Raw genomic sequence first — 26,430 nt, forward strand, 5'->3', positions numbered from 1 at the left:
TCCCTCACGAGTCCGACGATGTTACTAATACACCGGACATCAGCTCGACTAGACACACACGATGTCCATTCCATGGCTCCCGTCTCGTGCGCGTTGCGAGCGCCGATGGCCACACATCGTCTCGAAAATGCATCGAACCCTTTCGCGACATGCATCGATTCGAAAGTCCTCACGGGGTTAAACGTGACCCCACCACCCACACGCGCGCGTCAAACACAGCAATCGGTGATCGAATCGGATCAACAAAGGCGTTGGGAGCGAATGTGGACGCGTTGCTCGTCGCTAATTCAATTAATTTCGCGTCAGCACGCGGAGACAGCGCGCGTGCGTGCGATGTTACATTCATCATCGCAGCCGCCTCTACGCTGTGCACGGCCCCGGCTGCTGCTGCCACCGCCGCCGCCGCCGCCTTCTCGCGGCGTAGCGAGCGGAGGGGCCATCATCGCGAGGCTCCCCCACGGGCCCGCGAGCGAGGCGCTCACTCAGCGCGCTCTCCGCTCACAATTAGTCACATTTCAGCCATCACCGCGTGCGCGCTGCTCATCGAGGAGGCGTTCGCGACAAAAAAAAACACGCGGGGCCTAATTAGATGTTAATGAGATCGGGCCCGCGTCTCATTGGTCGGTTTGGAAGCGCCAAGCTACGGTCTAATTAATATTCATGAGCCTTGCGCTGATCATTGGCAAACGGGAATAGCATAAATATTAATTGGATAGGCGGTTTCTAAACCATCTCGTTTGGTGCTCGCCGTATTAATATTAATCACAGTTAGCAATGCCCGTCCACCATCATTGGTAGGCGCGTATCGCAGGGTTTAGTAAATATTCATGAGGCACGTCCACCAAATCCCCGCCTCCGCCGTCACGCACCCTCACGACCCCCCCCCCACCCACCGCTCGACTATTAATGGGCTCACCCAGCGCGTGGCCTCAGTGTGGCGCGCGCGCGCGCCGAGCGGGCACCGAGCGGAGCCCTCGCGCGCGACAACCCCGGGGGGGGCAGGGGGCAGGGGGGGGCAAGCGGGTCCCGGGGGGTGGGAGAAACCATTGAGGCGTGGAGGAAAAAAGGGGGGGGCTGGTGTGCGCGTGTGTGTGTCATGGGCTGCACGCTGTGCGCACTGCGCTCCAAGGACGAGCAGTACAAGCTGCTGTATGAAGTTTGCCAGGTGAGTGGTGGGGTGGGGGGTGGGGGGAGCTTCTGCAGATTTCTAACTCGAGGTAGGAGGTCGCGTGGCACGCTGACCCCTGGGTGGTGCAAGGGACGTGGCCGCTAGAGACTGCGGTACACGGTGCATTGTGCATGGGTGCTGTAGATGTGTGCTTTACTTAGCCGTACGTGTATCAGACATCGCGTGCAATGCTTTTCTGCTGGTACGAGGGCCTGTGCGGTGTCGTGGTGGTGGTGAGGAGGGGGGGGGGTGTTATTTGACCATACTTCACCGCGTTGGTCAATGCTGGGTTGTGTAAAGGCCAGGCGAGCATAGAAGTACAGCACAATGACGGATACTGCTGCTCTGCTCACGCAATGTAGCCACGCCGCGGCCTTTATGAGCCGGAGTTTATTTATTTTAATAATTGCAACCTGACGGACATGGCGTGCATCCATCTACCCAGGACCAGTCCGGCTTAGCTTCCCAGACGTGTATATCGTGCATGGTTATATAACATTGCTCGCCTCTGCTACGTAGCTGCATGTGTATTATATTACACCGTCACAATTCCCGGGACAGGTGCCCTAGGCAGTGTCCCCCAGAGGTCCGACCACTATTGTGGCCGTTCGTAGAGTGTTCTTAGTTTTATCGGCCCCGGGAAGGATGATTGGCTGGATTCGAGCTTGCGTTGGTTGATATTACACCGCAGCCGCTATGCAGAAGCGAGGTGTGACATTTTGTGCATTAATGTGTAATAAGGCGCATGTATGTTAATAGACTGTACGGCTGCAGCACGACTACTGTCTGTGGCATCTCATGCTCGCGATGTGGACGAGCATTGGAGAGGCTTTCATTCACCAGCGGATGGACCGCGGTTGATTATGGCGTGTGGAGGATTTCACCCAGCAGTGGAGAGACCAAGAGATGTCAATTGATCTGTATTAATGTGCATGTCACAGCAGCATGTGCAGCGGACTGCTGATGCGTGTCACGTCTCATCGCGAGGGGCAAGCCTCGTGTCAAACGGTTCAAAATAACAGCTTGGAAATGAACAGTTTTTCAGAGTATTGTAAAACAGATCATTATATCGACGTTTCGGCCTACTGGTCTTCATCAGGTGTGCATACTGTAGCTGGAGTATATGCAGTACACTGGCACAGGGGAGTGAGTGGCAGGTGACGTGGATGAGGTGGTGAATGTGGGTGGGTGCTCCTACACAAGTTGTACCGTTGTGAATGAATGTAACTGCAGTGGTGCCCATAGGCCGTACCCACGTGTGTTTTATGTGCAGTGTTTAACAGACATGCAGTGTTACGTGATGCATCTTCTGTCGTTTAACCGAAACCCTCAGCATTCGTTATGACATTGTGGCCTTTAAAGGATAAATATATTATGGGTGACGTTTCGGGCACTGGTCCTTCTTCCATAGCGCGTGATTAGAGAGGCACACATAGAGTGGGTAATGAGAGTTGCAGACTGCCCTTTACATATTGGGGTTGGGATGAATAAGAATTAATTAAAGAGAGGTTTGCTGATGATGAGTTTTTAAATTGGCATCTGAATCATTACCTATTAGGAGCTATTGAGTAACAGACGACCCCTTCAATAATCAATAATTAAATTTTGACTTTAAACTTTCGTGACTGCAAGAATTCATATTCTACGTTTTTTTCGGTAAAGTCACGTAGATAGATTTTTTAAAATAACAATTAAATAATAAAAATGAAAATAAAGTGAATAAAAAATAATACAAATATCACGACGTTTCGATCGCAACACAAGCGGTCATTATTTTTTTTTCTATCTACGTGACTTTACCGAAAGAACCATAGAATATAAAATAATCAATAATTATGACTAAATATAATTTGCATTAAAAGTAATATTGTAAAATGATGCTGGGACATTGCAACTACTTTCCCTCCAGGAGTGCATTCACTGCAGGGTTGTGGAGCAGAGACCACAACTCCTTTACAAAATCGATTACCACTCTCCAACAGAAGTCACGAACCGGTAACCGTGTCCAATGGAATGTTGGTCATGAATGCGTTTGTTTAAGATAATTAAAGCTGTAATTTTCAAATGTACGTTTTCACAACCATTATTATACCGAATCATAATTAGTTACTTTTGTATTAGATCGTGAAGGTATAATGCCAATTGTTTCAATATTGGTTTTGCCCAAAAAAACAAATCATTTGGCATATTCCCCCATGGGGTCACAACTTGATTTGTTGGGCCCTGTCGGGTGGTGGTGGTTATCGTAAAAAAATATTCCACACCGACATAATCCAACCCCAATAAAAACCTCCTGAATTACAAACCTGCTAAGTTTACTTCTCCTGACATTTCTATCTTTGCGGCAAACCAGAAATGTAAAATAACTGATTTTAGCAACCCCGGTTCATCGTGGTGGTGTGATTATGATTGTGTTCAGTGCGCAGCTAGTCCTATGCAGTGCAATATGCACGCAGTTCTAAGTGCTGATTGTGTGTATGAGTGCACAGACAATACATGTGCTCACTCAGCAGCAGTCCAATGTTAATAGGCACACTGTGCATGCAGAGGCGATCTGTCTGCCAGTGTGTCCGTGGGGTAGCTGATGGATAATTTGCTCCAGTAAATGCTGTTTATTTCGGTATGAATGCTTGGAAAAATCGAAATATCACATCTCCTTACATTTATCCCCACCTAAGGGCAGAATGAATACAGTGTTTACATTTTGGACACGGTGAATGGGAATAATAAAAAATATTTTTTTGTTCGTTTAAGTGGAATAATTTATTTTAATTGTAAACCCGTGTGTGTGCGTCAGCATGTGTCATGCTAAATATATTACTGTAGTGTGTGTGCAGGAGTGAGACATTATGTCTGTGGGGAGCGCTAGTGTAGCGGCTAGCGCGCTGTGCATCAAACCCGGCCCCTAGAGTTCGATTCCCGGTCCTGGGCCTCCCCTAGGTCGACTCAGCCGTAAAATGAATACCTCGTGTGGTGTGTAAACATCACTGGGGAGACAAAGGCGGCCGCGCATGGTTGTGGCCACCCACTCCCTCGTGTGCCGTGCTGGCCTTCATAGGTGCCCGCTAACGGCACTTGCCCCAACAGTCTGTTCAGGCTGTGTGTGGGTAGTGGTGGTGTAGTCACTGTAGTGGTTAGCGCACTGCACTAGGAACCTTTAGACCCGAGTTCGATTCCTGTTCACGGCCAACACCTGTGACGATTATTTGAATCGGTCGTGGGCCTCCCCTAGGTCGTCTCAGCCTCAAATGAGGACAAGGTGCAGTGTGTAAACATCGCCACTGGGGAGACAAAGGCGGCCGGGCGTGGTGCTGGCCACCCACCCCCTCGTGTGCCGTGCCGGCCTTCATAGGTTCTCGCTAACAGCACTTGCCCTACAAGTCTGCAAAGGCTATATGGGGGATCTTTGTCTTCGTATGTGTGGAAGTTTTGCACACTGCACTATGCACTTGGCAACCTGGTTTCAACTCCTCGCCATGGCTAACATCGGTAGCAAGTGGTATCGGTCCGCACTTAGTCCAGCCTGAAATGAGTAGCTGATGCGGAGTGTGAACACGAGTACGTAGGAGACATCTGTGGCCGAGTGATGGAGACACCACCCTCTTTAATAGATGCCCATTAACAGCACTTGCTCCTACAGACTATAAAGTCATCCTCTGGTGATATCCCAACCGGTCATGGGCCCCCGTTTCACCAAACTGCACTGACCAAATATGCTGCAGTTTGGTCAAAGCAACCCCCCACGATCGATACAGTGTGTGGAGGCCTTCCCTCATCCAGCAGTGGATGGAGAATGACTGTTTAAAAAAAAAAAGAAACCAAACATCCCCCACAACATTTGATGAAAATGGTTTTGTCTTGAGCGGTAGGTTTGCAAGGATTCATAGATGCATAGCCTGTTTCAGACTCCAGATGCATGTATCAAATCACGCGTGTAAACATCGATGCTGTTCAATTTCGTGAACATGAGAAAATACAAATATGAGACTGTAACAACGAGACAAAAACAGAATCAATACTTAAATCAGATTGTGACCCCGAGTCATATAACTGCCAGGGGAATAAATTGTTAGACCCCTACTGACTTGTGCACATTGCACCAGCCCTTAATTTAAGCATGCTGTGGCCCTATGAGACATCGCATCTCCATACTAAAACATAGACCAAACATTTCGATTTAAAGCTTTCGTGACTGCAGGGATTCATCTTCTTGGTTTTTTCAAGGCGCTCTTCCCCCTCCAACCTAGCTTAAATATACGCTCCAAGCCTGGGGTGTTTCATTCAGATGCTGTCTTCCCGACAGACCTGTTCTTCACCTGAGGACGGCTGCTTGCGTTGTGGCCGAAACGTCGTGAGAATTATTTTATTATGTTTTATTTTTATTATTTTATTATTTCCCTTCTACGTGACTTTACCGAAAGAACCAAGAAGATAGACCAAACAGTACAAGATGACTTCAGAGTGACACACACCACCGTATGGGGTCAAATAATAAGTTGCGTCCATTTCTCAATCCAATGTATGTATGTTGAACTTCATTCGCACTGTATTAAGCCAACCGTCCTAATCGGAGGTGCGTCATACACCAATGATGTATGTGGCTGGAAATTGAACTTGGGTCACTGCGTTTAGAGCGTAGTGTGCTAATCACTGTGCCTCTGCTTAAATGAAATAAGTTAACAATAAAAAATTATGTTTTTGTTAAATGTCAATCAGGTGCAGTTTCTTTTCATCATTGTTATTATCAATATGCTCATTTACACGGGCAAGCCTCACTGAGTCTCAAGACTCTTTTTTCAGGAGGGTCCTGCCAAGTTTTCGCAAAAAGGGGCAATTTTGCCAAGTGAATTTTCCCAATTAAGCCAGGGTTTTATTTCAGCCAGGTGTCTCCAAGTCGGTGACCTGGAAAAACACTGCATCCGGTGGAGCTCTCGCGTTGGCAAATATTCACATGCCTACCCCAGTCGACTTGCAGCCTGGAAGATAACACTGGTCAACACACTTTTTCTGGCATAAGGTATTCCAACGGTTTCAAGGTAATTTTGGGGTGCTGATTCCAAATCTAGCATCAGTTTTGGTCCATCACATTAGGTTTTTGAGATATCAAATATTGCATTTTCAATAAAAACTGCAGAAGAAAAATATTAAATAAAAGTGGATATCTACATAAAATTATATTATAAACACTATCCTAAAAATACAGCACCATATTTTAACACTAAAGCAGTCACTGACTCGCAACAATTTGCAATCATAAGTGACAGAGTTAGTTTCGGGTAAAATCAATGAAAATTGGGTATGCCGATAGCATAAAAATGAGATGTGATAGACCAAATCTGAGATCAGATTTGGAATCAGCACCCTGAAATTAGTCTAAAACAACTGCAAAAGTCCAGGCCAGAAAAAAAATGTGTTTTTGTTGTTGACCAGTGTAATCGGTGAAGAGCCAAGCCCTGCTACTGCCAGCTCTCCCATCAGCCCAACTCCGAACCCAACCTCCAGTCCCTCACCGTGACCTAGCGGTGGTCCAGTGAAATAATTAATTCTCATTTATGTTCTCGCTTTCTCAATTGCACATTTATGCTCCCTCCATTAGCCTCAGTGTAAAATTAGCATATCATGTTTATAATTTGCATTGGCCGAAAAAAGCATAGATCTTTATATGCGGGATGCAATGCAAGCATTGCGAGCCAAGGGACTTGATAATAATTCGTGAAGCGAGGCATCATAACACCCTGCCAGGACCCCCTCCTAATTTTTGTTCACTTTTTAGTTTTGGTCCCATCCGGTATTCTCGTCTGCTTTTGTCCAGTGAGCTCCGAGCGGAATGGCCTTGCCAGCGATCGCGGTCTGCTCGGTCCCAGTGCGACTTTTACCGCAGCCCTGACGCTCGCACTACGGCTCTCGTAAACGCGAGGAAGGAGGCGTGGACGGTGGGGGGCTCGCGAGAGGTTCTTCGTCAAGGGTTAATCTGCGTCGGCGCACGGGCATTGCCGCTAAGTGCTCCCTGGCTGTTTAAGAGGTTTCACACGAGCCCCGGGGCACATTCAGGAGAGAGCTTACAGTGGAATGTGTGAGCATACTTACGGCGGCACGTAATCACATTTGCCTTTCAAATCGCGTTTATTACATGCGCTCGTTTAACCGGGACTGCTGTTGAATAAAGTGTGTGGTGGGTACGTCCGTGCGGATCTGTGCCAGTGCGGTCGCTGTGCATTTTCCTGGCGACGAAGGAAATCGACCACTGGATTACTTGGCTGAAACCAATTATCATATTTTTTTACTGGCAAATGAGGTACCAATGGTGTAAATGCTTACACCGAGCTCTCATACTCTGATGGTGCATTGTCTTTGAGTTGTGCGCCTTTTGGCGTCATCTGGTCCAACCCATGTGAGGCTAGGCTCTAAGGAAAGCTGTCTCGGGTGTGGACCAATCAACTTCAAGGACAGTGCATACATTATCAGAGTTATGTTTTTTGTTTGCATTATGACTGCAGGTATTGTGGTCTATGCAAACATGACTCCTCGTAAAAAAGGTGTCAGTTTTGTTGCCAGATTAAAGGGTAAAAACCCAATTATAACTTGGCTGAGCTTTATGCGTGAGCGAGTGGTACGTGCGCAAGGGACGATTCCTGATCAGATCAATACCGCATGAACCTGGCCAGCAGTCAGAAGGCCGTGAGCTCAAATGCCGGCTGCAGATCTGCTCGGCTAATCGTCGCTTAATGCTCAATGAAATGAGAATCTCTACCACGCCGGAACGCGACGTTGAACATCTCACGGATAGACTGGGTCCTACCTTGATAATGTGGAAAAATTCCACCAGCGTCTCAAGACCGATAGTTATCATGCAGATGTGACCCGACTAATGCTCATTGGAGCATGGGGACGCCATATTTTTTTGCCATCTCTCTTTGTTTCCAGATGTTTCTGTTTTCGCGGCTGTGCTGTGTTTTAGAGCTGCAGTTCCTGAAGAAGCGTGAGACATCGTGCCCAACGGCACGCGATCCAACCCGGAGGGATGTCTGCATTTCTTGCTTTCAGTGCCGCGTTATCTTTTTGAAGCGGGTGACGCGTCCGCGTCCGCAATTGACACCGGAGTGCCACGGTGACACACAGGCCCGCCGCGTGCGTTCACGCCCGAGTCTCCCTCGCGCGTCTAGGTGGGCGGCAAGGACTCCGGCAAGGCGGCGCACGGGGAGGAGGAGGCGGCGGTGGCGGAGGCGGCACTGCTGCGAGCGGCGCGCGACCCCGTCGTGGTGGAGGTGCTGCGCAGGGGCCGCCCGTCGCTGGCCTCACCGAGGCCACCGGGCGGACGCGCGCGCACGGACGCCAGCACGCAGACCGAGTTGCCACCCTCGCCCAGCGGTCAACGAAGCCCGGCCACGCCGCCCCTGCCCAACGTGCATCCCCTGCTGCTGGCCCAGGGGTCAGTGGCCCGTGATGATGCTTTGCCGTGGGTCGTGGATTTACTGCCACCAGACTCTCTTGTACCGCAATAGTAAGAATGCTGTGCGCTGTTTTTGAGTTTTACACCTTTTGGCGTCATCTGGTCCAACACCAATGGAGACTAGGCTCTAAGAAAAGCTGTCTCGGGTGTGGACCAATCAACTTCAAGGACAGTGCATATCATTATCATTATCATAGTTGCTTCTTCGTTTGCATTTTGACTGCTTGTGTTGTGGTTATTGCAAACATGATGCCTTATATAAATAAAGGTGTCAGTTTTGTACCAGTTGAAAGGGTAAAAACCTATCACAATAATAATGCTCATTATGTATCTGGGAAAGCCTCAATGTGGCCCAAGACTTGTTGTCAGGAGGGGATTGTGCATTGTGATGTTTGGCCTCTTCTATTTATGGGTGTTTGGCTTCCTGTGTGAGGAAGCTGGAGTAGCCAGAGGAAACCCATGCATACGAGGGAATAACACAGCACAAATTGGTTCAATCCTCAGACTCAATACAGTAAGTGGACCAAAGCTATATATTTTGACATTGCTTTTATCTTAATCAATTTTGGTTCAATGTAAAATCCATTTGTCCATACATACAATGCTGCAACGATCCGTAAGCTTAATATGAATTATTAAGGCTCGCAAAGCGTCAACTTGCATGTGTAAGTATCGCTTTTAAATTGCAAGCAACATATCTGCTCCTGTTACAATTATGCTTATGGAGTGGAAAAAACTACGAACAGGACAGTAATAATAGAGGAGACTAAAAAAAAATTTCTTAAAACGAATCGAGACGCAGAATTGAAACAAATCCATAATCACACAGTGCAGCAATTACTCACGTGTGTGTGACATCACCCGAGGGATGCGTTAATAAACAAAGCATCGGGCCAGCACCACGCAGCCCCCTGTGTGCGTACACGAGACGCGCGCTGCTCATGCCTTCCATCGCGTATAACTCCGAGGACATTTGCCGCGCTTGGTGTCTCCCATGCAGCCTCTGTGAGCTGCCATCCGAATACTTTGACTCAAGCGACTACCTTCCCAGCATGCAGCAGGACGCCCACCATGCGGAGGGTCTGGAGTACGAGGTGAGGAGTCTGCATGCGCGGTTAGCACCGCGTTATATCGTGCTCTTGCGTAGCTGCTGCACCTCCACGTTCCACCGCACATCCGTCGGCAAATGAAACATCAGCGCTAGGGAGAGAGAGAGGCAGCAAGGTGTGGCACTAACAACACCGCCCCCAAGTGCCGTGTTGGCCTCGGAAAGTGCTCGCTCACAGCACTTGCCCCAGCAGTACGCGAGGTTATACTGGGAATATTCTGCTCCGGGGCGGTAGCGTAACCAAGCGGTGGGGCTTTTGCCGTTTGTTGCAAAGGTTTACGGTTTGAGCCCTGAAGCCGCCTTGGTTAATACTGCTGATTGTTTAACACGTAGTGTCTCGGCCTCGCTGTGCGCTGCGTTGCACCGCTAGCTGAGTAGTTAACCTCGCGTCCAATAAACCCTCAGAGCCAGGATGAACGTCTGACTCCAAACGTCATTTATTGAATTTAACGAGGTAAAACTGGTGAGAAAACAGCACAGATACAGCATCTGTTAATACCCGGAAACACCAACACAATGAATGAACACCACAGCATCATAACATTGTCTTAGATAACATGTCTCTAAACAATAGACCCTGGATGGACCAGGCCCCTACATTACCACTGAATAACTATACAAGAGCATAAGCTGCTGTGTTACATAAAGGCACACCGTGTTATCATCACACTGCACCCCAGATGTACAATACTACACATAACACTGCACTATGAATGAGACATTTCGTCATCCTTGGTCTCCAGATCGCAATAAAGTTACTTGGGTACAAGTTTAGTTCGACTTATTAAATTACAAGTAACATTCACAATAAGGAAAGTTGCAGGCTTCGTTGTTAACTAGGCCTCGTATTTATCATAACATTTTAACAGCATTATAAAGGCATTTACATCATTATAACGGTCATTCTAACATTATAACAGCATTGCCAATATTATAATAATATAAACGAACTTACAGACAATGCTTCTTAAAGTCCCACAATGGACAATTGCGGCTGGCTTCACTGGGATGCGATGTGTGCCGCCATCTTGAATTATGTGTGTAATGGCCGACGCCCGCGTGGTTGAGCGGGAATCTCAAATCGCAACTTCCTGGTCACGTGACCAAACTTAGCATCAAAAACAGGAAATTCCGGTGTACATACGCCCCCACCCCCATCTGCCGTGAGCCAAACCCCTGCCGTGAGGCAGAACACGTAGGCTTTCGCGACCAATATTATTCATAATAAACGTTTTTGATCTTCTTGGTTCTTTCGGTAAAGTCACGTAGAAGGGAAGTAATAAAATAATAAAAATCAAACATAATAAAATAATTCTCACAACGTTTCGGCCACAACGCAAGCAGCCGTCCTCAGGTGAAGAATGAAACACCACCAAGCTTGGAGCGTATATTTAAGCTGGGTTGGAGGGGGGAGGAAGAGCGCCTTGACAAAAAAATATGCAAGGCGCTCTTCCTCCTCCCTCCAACCCAGCTTAAATATACGCTCCAAGCTTGGTGGTGTTTCATTCTTCACCTGAGGACGGCTGCTTGCGTTGTGGCCGAAACGTCGTGAGAATTATTTTATTATGTTTTATTTTTATTATTTTATTACTCCCCTTCTACGTGACTTTACCAAAAGAACCAAGAAGAGGTCACTTATCGTGTTGAGAGCGCCCTGAGATAAAATAATCGCTACACTATGCACAAACCTGTTGGCATCCCTGCGTTTTGGTATTGGAGGCTGTTAGAACGAAAGTTTTTTTTCAAACATTGGCCCGTTTCTCTAATAATCGCCTACTCAAATATTCTTACTACCACATATCACACGGTAGCCCAGGGTGATGTTTAAAGAATTTTGCCTTTAGTGATACGAGTGTAAAAGTCGACACACATTTTACAGCTTGATATACGGAACATTTTGACATTTCCAGGGCATGAGCTGGAAAATGGGTCCCACCACTTAAAAACGTTCACACGTGAAGCTGTAAATTTGCGCCAGGCCTTGTGCTTGTGTATTACCATAGGCGCAATCCCCGTGATATTTGTTTCGTATTCGCTGGGCTGCGGTGCTTAAATAATGACCATGACTCGTGAAACCAAATAGCAGAGAAACCCATTACCTTGGCACATGGCTGACTTGGAACGACTTGGCAAAGTCTTTTGTCGTTTGCGGAGCAGATCGTACGGTCGTCCTTACAATAACAATGCAGCCAATTAGTAACCAAATGATAATTGTCTGAAGCACCATTAATTTTTAGCAGAAACATTTGTTCTTACTTTGAGACTAGTTTGTTTCCTATTAAAGTCAACCATGTAGATTTAATTAGCTCATTATAAATGGAGCCTGGCCATTTACAAAAATCCAATTCAATTAATAAACTTCTGAAAAATAGAATATTCCTGAAGATGAATATAAATACGTACGATACAGCAAATGTCAGAAACGAGGCTTGCAAATGGCATTTTTCCATAATCCCACATTAAGATTAATTTACAATATAATTAAATCAGTTTTCCTTTTTTATTTTGTATGCTGTTATATAACATGTGTACGTGAAATATCTACACACCTTGTGTAACGTGTGTTTTATCTTCCTGCTCATTGCATGTCTTGGGGGTTATTTGACCATACTTCACCACGCTGGTCAGTGGTGGGTGACGCCTCGGAACATATGTTGCAGCATAGTACAGTGCTGACCAGCGGTGACAACATATACCCCCCGCAGCCTATAGCACCTGTTCTGCTTGTGGGTCACCCATCCAAGCACTATCCAAACTGAACCCAGCTTGGCTTCTGATCGCTAATGAGATCGGGTGCATTCTGGACAATCTGGTCATAATCTTAAAGGCACACAATGTTACTGGCATTGGAAGAAAACTTCTAAATGCTGAAAAATTACCTGAAAATGGCTCAATTGGGAATACAGTCACAACATCACCCCCGACTGAAATAACTTTACGAGAGCCTCCTGAAACATGAGGCTTGAGACTCAGGCTTTCCTGGGAAAACAAACATAATAATTGATGATACGCATGCTGTATGACAAGAAATAAAACACCTTGTATTTGTTTTTCCGAATGTATCCCATTACCCAGTGGCTTTACACACCTCCAATTAGTACGGTTGGCTACGTACAGTGTGAAAGAAGTTCAACACACCAAGTAGAGTCCGGGCCTCCTGCGCACGGAGGGAATATTGGGGCAGTGTTCTTCTCTGTGTGTGGTGGCCCAGAGGCAGTGGCTCAGGTTTTGCTTTTGGTTGTTGGGGGCCTGCATGGAACACAAACACTGTAGACCTCCCACATGCTTGGACTGTGCTTATTTTATTGACCCTGGACGGCTGACGGGGTTGAGTTGACTGCAAATGGTGTTAGAAATAATGACGTCGCAATTGTCACCCAATCCTTTTTAACCACACCACCAACACGAGCCAGTCTAAGGACATGCGAATGTGAGGATGTTGACTGTGGGTCGTGGTGACTGTTGCCTGATGCTGGGTGCGCAACCATCTTCCCCCCCACCCCTCCTCCCCCTTGTTGCCCACAGGAGGTGGATTTGCACCGGGGCTCAAGCCGGGAGCGGCTCGGCCTCACCGTGTGCTACCGCACGGAGGACGAGGACGACGCCGGCATCTACGTGAGCCAGGTAAGCGAGCAGCAGCAGCAGCGACGCCGTGTCTGCCTGTCACGTACGTCGTCCAGTGTCCACACAGCATCCAGTGTCCACACAGCATCCAGTGTCCACACAGCATCCAGTGTCCACACAGCATCCAGTGTCCACACAGCATCCAGTGTCCACACAGCATCCAGTGTCCACACAGCATCCAGTGTCCACACAGCATCCAGTGTCCACACAGCATCCAGTGTCCACACAACATCCAGTGTCCACACAGCATCCAGTGTCCACACAACATCCAGTGTCCACACAACATCCAGTGTCCACACAGCATCCAGTGTCCACACAGCATCCAGTGTCCACACAGCATCCAGTGTCCACACAACATCCAGTGTCCACACAGCATCCAGTGTCCACACAGCATCCAGTGTCCACACAGCATCCAGTGTCCACACAGCATCCAGTGTCCACACAACATCCAGTGTCCACACAGCATCCAGTGTCCACACAGCATCCAGTGTCCACACAGCATCCAGTGTCCACACAGCATCCAGTGTCCACACAGCATCCAGTGTCCACACAACATCCAGTGTCCACACAACATCCAGTGTCCACACAGCATCCAGTGTCCACACAGCATCCAGTGTCCACACAGCATCCAGTGTCCACACAACATCCAGTGTCCACACAACATCCAGTGTCCACACAACATCCAGTGTCCACACAACATCCAGTGTCCACACAGCATCCAGTGTCCACACAGCATCCAGTGTCCACACAGCATCCAGTGTCCACACAACATCCAGTGTCCACACAACATCCAGTGTCCACACAACATCCAGTGTCCACACAACATCCAGTGTCCACACAGCATCCAGTGTCCACACAACATCCAGTGTCCACACAGCATCCAGTGTCCACACAACATCCAGTGTCCACACAACATCCAGTGTCCACACAGCATCCAGTGTCCACACAGCATCCAGTGTCCACACAGCATCCAGTGTCCACACAGCATCCAGTGTCCACACAACATCCAGTGTCCACACAACATCCAGTGTCCACACAACATCCAGTGTCCACACAGCATCCAGTGTCCACACAACATCCAGTGTCCACACAACATCCAGTGTCCACACAGCATCCAGTGTCCACACAACATCCAGTGTCCACACAGCATCCAGTGTCCACACAACATCCAGTGTCCACACAACATCCAGTGTCCACACAGCATCCAGTGTCCACACAACATCCACTAAGTGTTCAAATTGCATCCACACAGCATCCAGCCAGCGTTCACAGCATCCACAGTGTCCACGTGTCATGAATAGCATCTACATTGTGATCACACAACTGATTACCACGGTTGGCTACGTACGGTGCAAAAGAGGTTCAACATACATCAGTTCGTATCCACACAGCATCTACACAGCATCCACATATCGTCCACATACTTTTGACATAGTGTTTCCCAGCTTACGCATAGTGTCCACATTCACACAGCGTGTAAATAGCATTATCACAGCAACACCAACATCGCGTTCATTATAGTGAGCTTGTTGTGCTCACCGGGAAGTTGAAGGACAATGCTCACAAACAGAATGATCAATATATCCACGGCGTTTTGCTTGCAACTGCATCCAGTATCTTAAGCACAAGATGCAGCGAGTCAGAATAACCACGTCATGTGACCCGGCTTCTTAAATAGGTGTCATGACCTCACATTTGGCCTGGCGATCAACACAAACCGACGCACAGACACTCAGACGAGTCGACACCACAAATTAGGTCACGTGTCTGCATGTGTCTTGAACTGTTCCTAATGAACTATACTCGCATTAAACGTAGCGTGCGCGCTGCCAGAGTGGTGAAACGGTTATCAGCGCACTGGACTTGCAGTTCGTAGGTCACCGGTTCAACTCCATATCCCGGCACGGAAGTTGCAAGGAAAACGCAAGTCTTGAAAATCCTCCTCTCCACCACCTTTGTTGTGTTCACCACAATTGGTGTTCACCACAATTGGTGTTCACCACAATTGGTGTTCACCACAATTGGTGTTCGCCACAATGAGTGTACGATCCGGCAGGTCGCGCGTGGTGGGCTAAAGTGTGGGTTACTCCCACCTTCTCCAAGACATCTGGCCAGCTAGGTCAAATTAGGCCAACCCTCCTTTCGAGCTCCCTCTGTTCGAGGCGCTTCTGCCAGAAGTGGAAGCAACGGCGAGAAAACAAAAGGAAAGGGAGGGGGGGGCTGCACCATTACGCAGACGCGATGTCGAATTGTCAACGTGTCTGATTGTTGCAGGTGAATCCCAACAGCATCGCGGCACGGGACGGGCGCATCAGAGAGGGCGACAGGATCCTACAGGTACCCTCACCTTACAACCAGACGGCTTGCGTCACGCGTAACTGGGGCTGTGAAGCCTTGAAGATTTGGAGAGTTTACGACCGTAGCCCTTTGACATCGTGAAAGCATTTTGACCATGCCTGCCTCCCGCACCAATTGCCGAGCTATCGTCATTTGGCAGCCAGTCTAATATGCAAGCCTAGATTTTTTTGCTTTCTAAATGATAGATCAGTACGTATACATGGTGTTTTAAAAAGATGGGCCCAATTTCAAAGCAGGATATTTCACGATGGCAACATATTACAATTCCACAAAAAGTTACAAACGGTTTAATGAGTTATCAAGTTTTACTAACCATTTTATAAATGCTCTATGTGCCCTCCACCTGCTGTACGGACAACATCGAGACGATTGTTGAATTCGTCCCAAACGCCCCTCAAAGTGTCTCCTTCCACTGAAGTCGCCGCTGCCGTGATTCTGTTTTTGAGGTCATCCAGATTCGTCGCTAACGGTGGCACAAAAACACCACGGGTCTTTGACGTATCCCCACGAGAAAAAGTCGCAGGGTGCGGTGATGTCTGGGGATCTTGGGGGCCAAGAGTGTAGCGCCAAGTCTTGGGGTCCCGTGCGACCTATCCAACGTTGAGGCAGCGCGTCTTGCGAATGACTGAGGCTAGGGGCTGTTTGTGCGCTGGGAGTGGCATCGAGCGGTCATCATTTGAAACTCTATGCCCCGCCCTCTCTATGCCCCGCCCTCTCCATGCCCCGCCCTCTCCATGCCCCGCCCTCCCTATGCCCCGCCCTCTCCATGCCCCGCCCTCTCCATGCCCCGCCCTCTCCATGCCCCGCCCTCTCCATGCCCCGCCCTTTCAAGTGGTCAGAGTTTCATTCATGGGCAGTTCGTGGTTGCAGAGATATTGCGATTTCAAATCGGGTCCATATTTTTAAACACCCTGTATTTAAATATCATTTACTACTATAATGAGCCAAGAATGTCTGTGTGTCCCGCGCGTGACATCACTCCACATGAGGCCAACCCTCCCTCATTAATAATCATGAGCGGTTGACGTCACTCCACATGGAGCACCCCCCTCATTAATAATCATGAGCTGATGACGTCACTTATGTGGACCCCACCCCCTCATTAATAATCATGAGCGGGTCATTATTTTCGATTGAATATTTCAGATTAACTGCAATAAACCCGTCCTATAGGCTAGTGTGAATTACACCCAGCTAATGAGCACAGGCCCACAATGCGACACAGCCAACAACAAACAACCCTGTAGAACTTGTAATGGATAAGAGTTAATATGTTTCTTGAATTCCGCAATGTTATTTTGATGGAAATGGATTGCAAAGTGGAGCAGCGCGAGAGAAGACGCAGAAAGAGAAGTGACGTGGCCTGCAGTGCACGTGTGAGCAAAGGTGGTGGTGTTGTTGGGACTGCAGAGTGGGGAAGTTGAAAAGAGTGGATGAGCCGAAACAGTCAGTCCGAGTCCTCGACATGGGCGGAGGAATCGCTGAGTGAAGTTCAGGGGAACGGTAACCACGGTAGTAGGAGCGATAGACGTCGACAAGGAATTCTAGATTTGAAGCTTTTGTGACTGCAAGGATTCATATACTTAGGTTTTTTCGGTAAAGTCACGTAGGTAAAAAAATTAAATTAATAAAAGTAAAATAAAAATAAAAATCACGACGTTTCGGAGGCAACACAAGCTTCCGTCTTCAGGTGGAACCGTCACAGCACGATAGCTGTATCAAGTGAGAGAAATGTTTTCTTGGAATTTCTCTCACTTGATACGGTTCCACCTGAAGACGGAAGCTTGTGTTGCCTCCGAAACGTCGTGATTATTAATTTTAATTTTTTACCTACGTGAGTCGACAAGAAAGCCGACTGACCGCCGGTGAGAGGAGTGAGCGGAGTAAGTGTGCGAGTGCTGGATCACAATGTACACAGAGGGCCCAACGTACGCACACCGGCCATGCCATGGCCACCCGGACCTGCCCTGGGCGAGCGAGCGAGGGCCCGCGTGGCAACACGTCTCTCCCTCTCGCTCAGATCAATGGGCTGGACGTGCATGACCGGCGGCAGGCAGTGGCGCGCCTCACCCAGGAGGAGGGCACCGACGTGTCGCTGCTGCTGGCACGGCCCGACACGCAGGTACGCAGCTTGCCGATACGCGGGACACGCGGCCGTGGTGCATCGGTGCGGACACTGGGCGAGCAGGGATTCGCGAAGTCGACCATCGGAGCGGATTCTACCGCTCGCAATGCACGTGTGGGGTTGGGCGCCCGAGAAGAGGTTATTTAATTGATAATTGGTTTTTTACCCTTTTATCTGGCAACAAAACTGACACCTTTTTTACCCAGCTAATGAGCACAGGCCCACAATGAGACGCAGCCAAAAGGCGCCATCTGGTCCAACACCATGTGAGACTAGGCTCTAAAGAAAGCTGTCTCCGGTGTGGACCAATCAATTTCAAGGACAGTGCATACATTGTCAGAGTTATGTTTTTTGTTTGCATTCCGACTGCAGGTATTGTGGTCTATGCAAACATGACTCCTTGTAAAAAAGGTGTCAGTTTTGTTGCCAGATAAAAGGGTAAAAAAACAATTATCATATTTTGTTACTGGCAAATAAGGTTCCAAAGGTTATTTAGTTCTTTATAATTTCTTAAATGTATTTTTGGCGATAACCAAATCCCCCTGAATGAACCCACCCTCGTTAGATATTGGAAGCTAAGCAGTTTAGAGTCTGGTTACTGCTTGAATGGGTGGCCACCAAGACTGGATAAACTAGCGGAATGAAAGTCAAATCACAACGTGATGGTGAGCACAGAGAGTCGATGTTGATTGATGGATCGTGGCGTGGTGCTCAGCTTGAGGACGGCTGGGTGGAGGAGAAGCACCGAGCGGTGATGGAGACCCTGAGGGTGGAGATTCTGCAGGACGAGCGGATGGAGCCCATCGCTTACATCGGCTCCAGTCTCATCCAGGTGCACACTCTCACCTCTAACCGTTAAGAAATGTGCAGGTTATTTGGACAGTTTTGGACCATGATGCTGTGTGGAAGCACAATGGCCTATGAAAAACACCAGGGTGCATATTGTTGTGGTCCAGTAGTAACCTCTGGTGTTAACCAGGGCGGCCTGCCGAACGCGAACCTCCACAACAAGTGATGAACGGGCTACCGCTGGGTCATGTCACCACCCCTGTTGGAGTGGTGGAGGGTAATAGGTTATTGTAATCAGATTACACAAGACAGGCATCATTAATCCCATATTATCACTCCGTGTTCAGCATATAATTAGTATTACCTTCACTCTCGCATTACTCTGACAGTTTTAAATTGAGTGCTTTCATTTTTTTTAATTATAAAGTGTCTAGCAACACTTTGAAGGAGGAGGTGGTGGTAATGTCAGCAGCTTGGCCAATGTAATAGCCACAGTGCAACAAGTTGTGCTAGCCGCTGAGGACTTGGGTCTGAATCCGGGCAGCAGCAGCTGCCTGTGGTTAAAATTGAAAGCTGATGGTCTGGACAAAATAAACCACGATAAATGTGGTTCTGCGCTTAACTTGGCTAAATTCTGAGAACCGTACTCCCATATAGCAGAGCGAGCGAGGAAATTGCTGCCCTCTATTATGTGTGGACAGGAGGGTCACTCGAAGGGATCTCAGATGCAGCTCTGTGATATCCGCTTCCACGGGCCATTCTCAAAGATTCACGAGGATACTGGGTCTTGTGACTTGGTGCCAAAAGCGCAATTGAGATGAAATCGTGGGGAAAAGACAAAGGCGATTAGCCTGTGCCGACTGGTTTTGTTTCTGAGGTTAGGTCAAAATAGTTGCGTTGATCAGTCGACACATTACTATAAATAAACCGAACACAGGAATACGTGCAGTTGCTTCTAGGATGCTGAGTAATTGGTGATCAGAAGTGGTCAGCTGTTTACACCCAAACGTGGCCTGAAATCACAGTCTACGCTGCTTTAGTAGTAACCACAATAACACTGCAGAGACCACGACCCAAATGACAAGTCACAGAACCCGATACAACTTTTGTTTCTTTTCCCAATTTCGCGCAATGAAACGTGTCTGAAATGGTTTTCCGCGTGGCCTCTGTCTCGCGCGCTCCCCCTCCAGGCGAGGGCGCTCCCGGACGACGACGCGGGCCTCACGGACTCGGTGTCGCACGGCCACGGCAAGGACAGCGGCCTGGGCCGCACGGACGAGAGCTCGGAGCACGACGGCGGCGTCGGCGCTGGGGGGGCCCCCCCGTCGCGCGCAGGGCCCCGCGGGGGCAGCGGCGTCGGCTCAGATCTGCGGCGCCACCTGCGGACGAAGGCGGGGACGGCGTGCGGCGTGGCCGACGTGCGGCGCGAGATCGCGCTGCTGCACGACGAGCTGCGGCGCTTTGAGATGCGCGTCCAGAGCCACGACGGCACTGCCACCGCGGCCACCGTGGCCGCCACCGTGGCCGCCACCGTGGCCGCCACCGTATCTCCACACGACGTCGGTGCGGAACCAGGACTCACGAACATCGCCGAGCTGCCCGAGGGCCACGACCCGGATCCGGCCTCCGCCGCTTTTGCAACGGCGGCGTCGCCACAGGCGGACGGGGAAGCCGGCGGGAGCTCGCCGCCCGGCGGCCGCGATCCTCACCACGGCCCTCGCGGCTCAAACGACGCCGGAGCGACGACCCGAGCTCGGCCCGCGGCAAGTGCCGGGCGATGCCGACCGGAGAGGGCGGCGACGACGACCAGCGCGGACGCGGGCGGCGCCCCCGTCCCGCTGCACGCGCGCCACTACCGCAGCTACATGCAGCTGGTGCAGCAGAAGTCGGCGGTGGAATACGCACAGAGCCAGCTGAGCCTGGCCAGCCTGTGCCGCTTCGAGCGCCGCGAGGCCGGCGCCGCACGGCCCCTGCCGCAGTCCGCGTCGGCGCCGGCCTCTCCGTACGAGTGGAAGGTGAGGGCGTGCGGTGGCGGCGCGGCAGGGCGCGGAGGGCCGGGCGGCGCCGACGGGCCGGGCGCGGAGGGCTCGCGATGCCTGACGGCGCGCAGGCCCGTGCGGGACCGGCTGCTGCGGCAGCGCGCGCTGAGGATCCGCGAGGAGCGCAGCGGCGTCACCACGGACGACGACGTGCTCAGCGAGATGAAGGTCAGTCCGGATCGCTCCACGCAGTACCACCCCTGGCACGATCGGTCGGCTCGAGAAAGTCGTTCGTCTTCAACCGCTCAGCAACCGCGTTGTAGCGGTTATAACATTTTTGTCTACATTAACACACACACACAACACATTCTAATATATGTCAATATTACATATACTGTTCTGTAGTCTGCAGGAAAACGTGTGTATTTGTAATACTCCTGAGTATTTACGGTGATTTAATTTAAATCGTGGCTAGCCGAATTTTCCAGGTTGCCCTGTAGAGCAGCTTGGCTGTAGAGAAGTGCCGTTAAAGTCAGACTCCGGTCCAAGGAAGGCACATTGTGTAAGATGCTCGCGCTCTGTGCATAATCAGTTTAAAAAAAAAATTGTAAATGTTGTGGTTTCACTCTTCAACACACCGGTGGGCTAAAGCAGTGAACTATTTGTCTTTTGTCAACGTGACACTTTTTTGCTGATTGGCCGTGTCGGGTGGTGGAGGGTTACGACACATTTATAAATAACGCGATCTAACCCAAAAAGTTTGTTATGAATCTGTGCATAATCCTGACATTAAAGCTGAAGGGCTGAAGGGTAGAGCAGTGGCGCAGCGATTTGCGCACTTCCCCATGAACCTGACGACCTGAGTTTGATTCCCGGCCACAGCAAACATCAGTGGCTAGTTGATATCTGAATCGATGTTGGGCCACCCCCTTCACGTTTTGCATTGACCAGTGTGAAGTATGGTCAACAACCCCATAACCGAATTAAAAGGGGGAGGCCCTCCATTCAGCAGTATAAGCTCTAAACTGTATGGATGTATATTTTTCTGGAGAACTTTCCCTGAACCATTGCCCCAGTTTGAATTAATAACGGGGTTAAAATGGCAGGAAGATTTGACTGCCGGACCAATAATTTGGCATTTTGGCCCAAGAACTGCTTCTTTGCTCCACCATATCCAAATGGTGAATGACGCAAGCCCCGGGTGTAGGCACGCGTCGTTTCCCCTCCTTCCCGCTCGTCACTAACAATCACGGCGGTGAGTTTCTTCCCTCTTGCTCCGGCAAGAGGAGCTATGCTCGCTGCCGCTCATTTGTGTTTCCGCTCTGCCCGACAATTGACTTTTCAACTTAAACGACCGGGTGACACGTCGGGCGTAGTGGTGACACTCGCCCCTCGCAGCAACAAGCGCCTGGGTTCCATTCCCGACCCGGTCGCCTTTCTGCGGGGAATTTTTACTTCAAATACTTGGCAGGACCCTCCTGTAAAAAGAGTCCTGAGGGTCAGAGAGGCTTTCCTCGGTAAACAAGCGCAATATTAAAATAATAAAACCTCTCTCTCCTATCCTCTCCTTCTCTCCACTCGGCCTGTGGCCGTGAAGACCGGGCGCTACTGGAGCAAGGAGCAGCGCAAGCAGCAGCTGGTGCGGGCACGCGAGCAGCGGCGGCGGCGCGAGTTCATGCTGCGCTGCCGCCTCGACTGGCTCGGGGAGAAGGTGTCTCCGGCAGCGGACACGGCAGCACCAGCAGCAGCAGCCACGGCGGCGGCCACGGCGGCCGCTGCGGGCGCCGGTGACGGAGTGCCGGCGGCCGCGCCTCCCTCGGACTTTGCTGGCCGCGCGCGCGAGCTGAGCATCCTCGAGCTGAGTCACCGCAAAATGATGAAGAAGCGCAACAAAAAGATTTTGGACAACTGGATGACCATCCAGGAGATGCTCGCCCACGGGCAGAAGTCGCCCGACGGAAACGGCAAGGTGTACAACCCCCTGCTGTCGGTCACCACCGTGTGACGGCACCCGTGGTCGCCGCGCATCCAACCGCCGGCGCCGGGGGAGGAGCGAACTGCCTCGGCGTCGAGAGACGTTCAGCGTCGAGGCCTTAGACTGTCACGGAGCGCGTCGGCCAAGTCGGTGGTCGCGGGCGTGCTACCCGAGCTGCTGTCATTTGCAAACGCATTCTGTGGAGAAGGATGGCAGGCGCACGAGGTGCCGCATCCCTCACATTGAAGACCAGGCCACGTGTAAACGTAATGCTGAGGCTAACGTGTGATGCACGCTCGAATTCATGGAAAACACACCCCACAAAGCCATGAGTAATTTTTGTCAATGTCAAATCTGTACTGATTCATGCAACGGGGCTGTTTAAACCGGCTTTTCTGTCATTCTAGGGTCCAGCAGATGCTTTAGCATGGACCCGGCATGCATCCATGATGTGTGGATGCGCCGATGCCAGAACAGCGTGTTGGTGATTACAAGCCCATGAGTTGCACATAAGTCTAACAGCCTCCTATTGTTATTGAGCTGACCTGGCCTTACAATAACTGCAGCCCAGGTGCCTGCAACATAACCCACAAGGGCATTACAGTCACTCGCAGGATGACTATTCCGAGGGCCCACTTTAACCAGCACCTGACACAGGTGGTTATAGAAGGCATCTGACTCATCAGTCTTAATCTTCAGTGGGGACAAAAGCCACTCCACCACCAATCCCTGCCTCCCGTTGATGGGGAGGCAAGCCCACAACAGCCTCGTACTCATAGCTTCCCACACCTTGCATCCACGCTCCCTTCATTATTTTGTTCCGAGGGAGAGCCACTCACTACCCCGAATGGAGGACTGTCCACCTCTCGTGAGAACTGGAGGCAGAACAAGTCCACAGGACCTGTCATCCGCAGAGGTCTAGATGGTACCAGTCCAGCTCCTGACAGAGGAATGGTAGCCTCTCCCCCACGTGGCCAACCGCAATGGGTCCCTGCCGTTTCCTGGCTCCGCCAAATGGAGTTGTTCTAGGAAGACGTCGTGAATGCCTTATCCTCCGTGGCCTCCCACACCGGCACAAGCTAATCGGGAGTTTCCACCAGACAATATTCACACACAGAGAGAGATACACACCTCATACAACCCCATCCCATACCGACTCGCGCTGCATTCACCCTCACATAGCACTGCACCTCACACGACACTGCACACCAGACACATGGCATTATACACGACAGTGCTCCACACTACGTGTAAAAGAAAACAAAGATCCCCCGTATAGCCTTAACAGACTGTAGGGGCAAATGCTGTTAGCGAGCACCTATAAAGGCCAGCATGGCACACTAGGGGGTGGGTAGCCAACACCACGCCCGGCCGCCTTTGTCTCCCCAGTGGCGATGTTTACATATCGCACAGGTACTCCTTTGAGGCTGAGTCGACCTAGGGGAGGCCCAGAACCGGTTCAGATAATCGTCACTGGTATTTGCCGTGAGTGGGAATCGAACCCAGGTGGCCGGGTTCGTAACGCAGCGCGCTAACCGCTACACTACCGCTCCCCACCACATATACACACACACAAATACACGTGCAAATACCATGGACGTGCGTTAGCTAACACACGTATGGTAACAAAACACGTGGAAAACACAACGCGTGCCAACATTCACTAACAAAACGTAGGCTAAAAACGAATGAACACATGCTCACACATGCACACAACCCTAACATAATACATCATGAATCTACAACACACACATTAATCTCAACCTTATCAACTAAAACACTAAACTATATAAATAACGATTTCTCATGAACAAACAAATCTGGTGTTATTATTATCAAATAAACACGAGGAATTCCCGGGGCCCATTTAACCAACATTGCAAACGCAAGTACACACGGCTGGTTAAACCCGGCAGCTTTCGTCTCGATGTTAAAACAACTTAAACATGACGACAAATACACAATAACGTCAAATTAGATCGAAGACATCGATAACAACAGCAGCAGCAATTAAACATTAAGTTGTGTAACCAGCACGAGGCGAGAGGATACGCTATGCCCCCAGGTGATTACGTTGACGCATCATCATTATCACACAATCCTCGCCACGGCTTCATCTTCTGTGGCCACGTGGTCTGTGTTGGGCAGCAAGCGGGCAGCAGCAGCAGCAGAACCGGCTGCTTCAGGCCACGTGGCCCTCGTGGTGAAGCATGCCCAGCGGTGAGGGCCACGTTTATCGCCGCCCATGATTGTCGCGAGGGTGACGTGGAATCGTTTGTCTTGCGAACAGCGATTCGCATTGGTGGCTGTACACGCATGACGCTAAACCCTTATTTAAGCGAAGACTGTAAGAATGTTTTAAAAATAGGCCAGTCCCTGGAGGATTAAGCGAAACGTGTAGATACGTCTGTACATTATGTACCTCGGCCTGAGTTGCACAAGCAAGTGTATTGTCCCTCTCTGGGAAATACTTCCACTGTTGGTCATGTTTATTTGTATATCTGTATCTCGGTAAGCTTCATAACTGCGAACCTTTCCACAATAAATTTGTCATCAAACATGAGGCGGCCTCTGGGTTTTGTGTCCTAAGAAATAGCACTGTTAGCGCAATAAATACAAATTATAGTTAAATTTTTCACTTGAAACTTTCGTGACTGCAGGAATTCATATCCTTTGGTTCTTTCGGTAAAGTCACATAGATAGAAAAATAATTTTAATGATAAAAAAATAATTATTCTTTTTCTATCTTCGTGATTTTACCGAAAGAACCAACGAATACAAATGATAGTTCACCATCAGCGTCACGAGGCTTTCCATTGGCGCTGTCAACGGCGCGCCCGTGGGGTCGAGTGGTCTGAATTTAATTCTAGATTTGAAGTTTTCGTGACTGCAAAGTTCCATACTCTGTTTTTTTTTGGTAAAGTCACGTGCTGCACTCACCACCCTGCAGGTCACCACACTTCTCCCTCTGCTTCTCCGCGCACACCACTCCACTTGATAATCGCCTCCTCCCATCATCATCGTCGCCTCTTTTCCCGGAGCACTTCTAACAATTGTACTCATCTCACGAAGCGTGTTGCACTGTTATCTATTACAATTTTGACGGCGCTGCTGGTTGCTGCTGCCCGCGTCACCTTTTTGGGCCCGTGCTCCCGAACTGTGTTCAACAAAAGAAATGCAGCGAATGTTACACATTCCTGCGGAGGGAGCTGGTAGGAACGTTGGGTTGCTCGGTCAATGGCCAGGGTCAACGGCGGCGTGGTGTATTCCGCAAATATGCCCAACTGTGAGGGCGGGCACAAGCCGGCGTGAGTAGGTTAAACGTTGAGTTTTATAAGGGCACCACGGGGTGACCAGCCCCTCAACACCCATCCCCACCCCTCCCAGCCCCACCCTCCCCACCCAGCACCTCCCCACCCTCCCCACCCAGCCCCTCCCTGCACGACGGACACAATAATCCCCTGTGGGCTGGTGTAACCAGTAGGTTCCTACCAGTATTAACTACACGAACAGGCGTCGTCCTGAGCGTGGCTCCACCTGGACGCGTCGCCTTCACGTGCTCCACCGTCACGTGCTGCCCATCCATCAGCGGTGGGAGGATGGACGGCCACACGGACTCGTCGGTGACGAGGTGAAGCCAAGAGTCGTTCTTGTAGGTTGAGAGTGGAACAGGAGAATAGGACTGGGGTGGGGGATTCAAACGATAGCCTCACCTACCACTGCTGCTGTATCCCACACTAAATGGCGATGATTTCTTGGGAGAGGTATAATTATTTATTGGTTGAACGGGTGACCCAATATGGTTCTGGGCAACATGGGTGAAGGTGGGAACGTGTGGACGGGAAGTAGTTGTT

General features: G+C 49.9%; 1 protein-coding gene across 1 annotated transcript; it reads left to right on the forward strand.

Annotated features, from left to right (window-relative positions):
- The first annotated feature begins 1,064 nt into the window (after positions 1-1,064).
- LOC144731197 (PDZ domain-containing RING finger protein 4-like) lies at positions 1,065-25,139 on the forward strand. The gene is made up of 9 exons (XM_078612173.1): positions 1,065-1,165; positions 8,332-8,597; positions 9,619-9,712; positions 13,252-13,350; positions 15,625-15,687; positions 17,729-17,830; positions 18,549-18,665; positions 19,813-20,829; positions 22,199-25,139. Exons 1-9 carry the CDS (start codon positions 1,097-1,099, stop codon positions 22,604-22,606), a joined length of 2,235 nt encoding a protein of 744 aa, XP_078468299.1. The 5' UTR covers positions 1,065-1,096; the 3' UTR covers positions 22,607-25,139.
- Positions 25,140-26,430: the final 1,291 nt, after the last annotated feature.

This window comes from Lampetra planeri, chromosome 38 (genome assembly GCF_965212315.1).
Source record: "Lampetra planeri chromosome 38, kcLamPlan1.2.h2, whole genome shotgun sequence".
Lineage (NCBI taxonomy): Eukaryota > Metazoa > Chordata > Hyperoartia > Petromyzontiformes > Petromyzontidae > Lampetra > Lampetra planeri.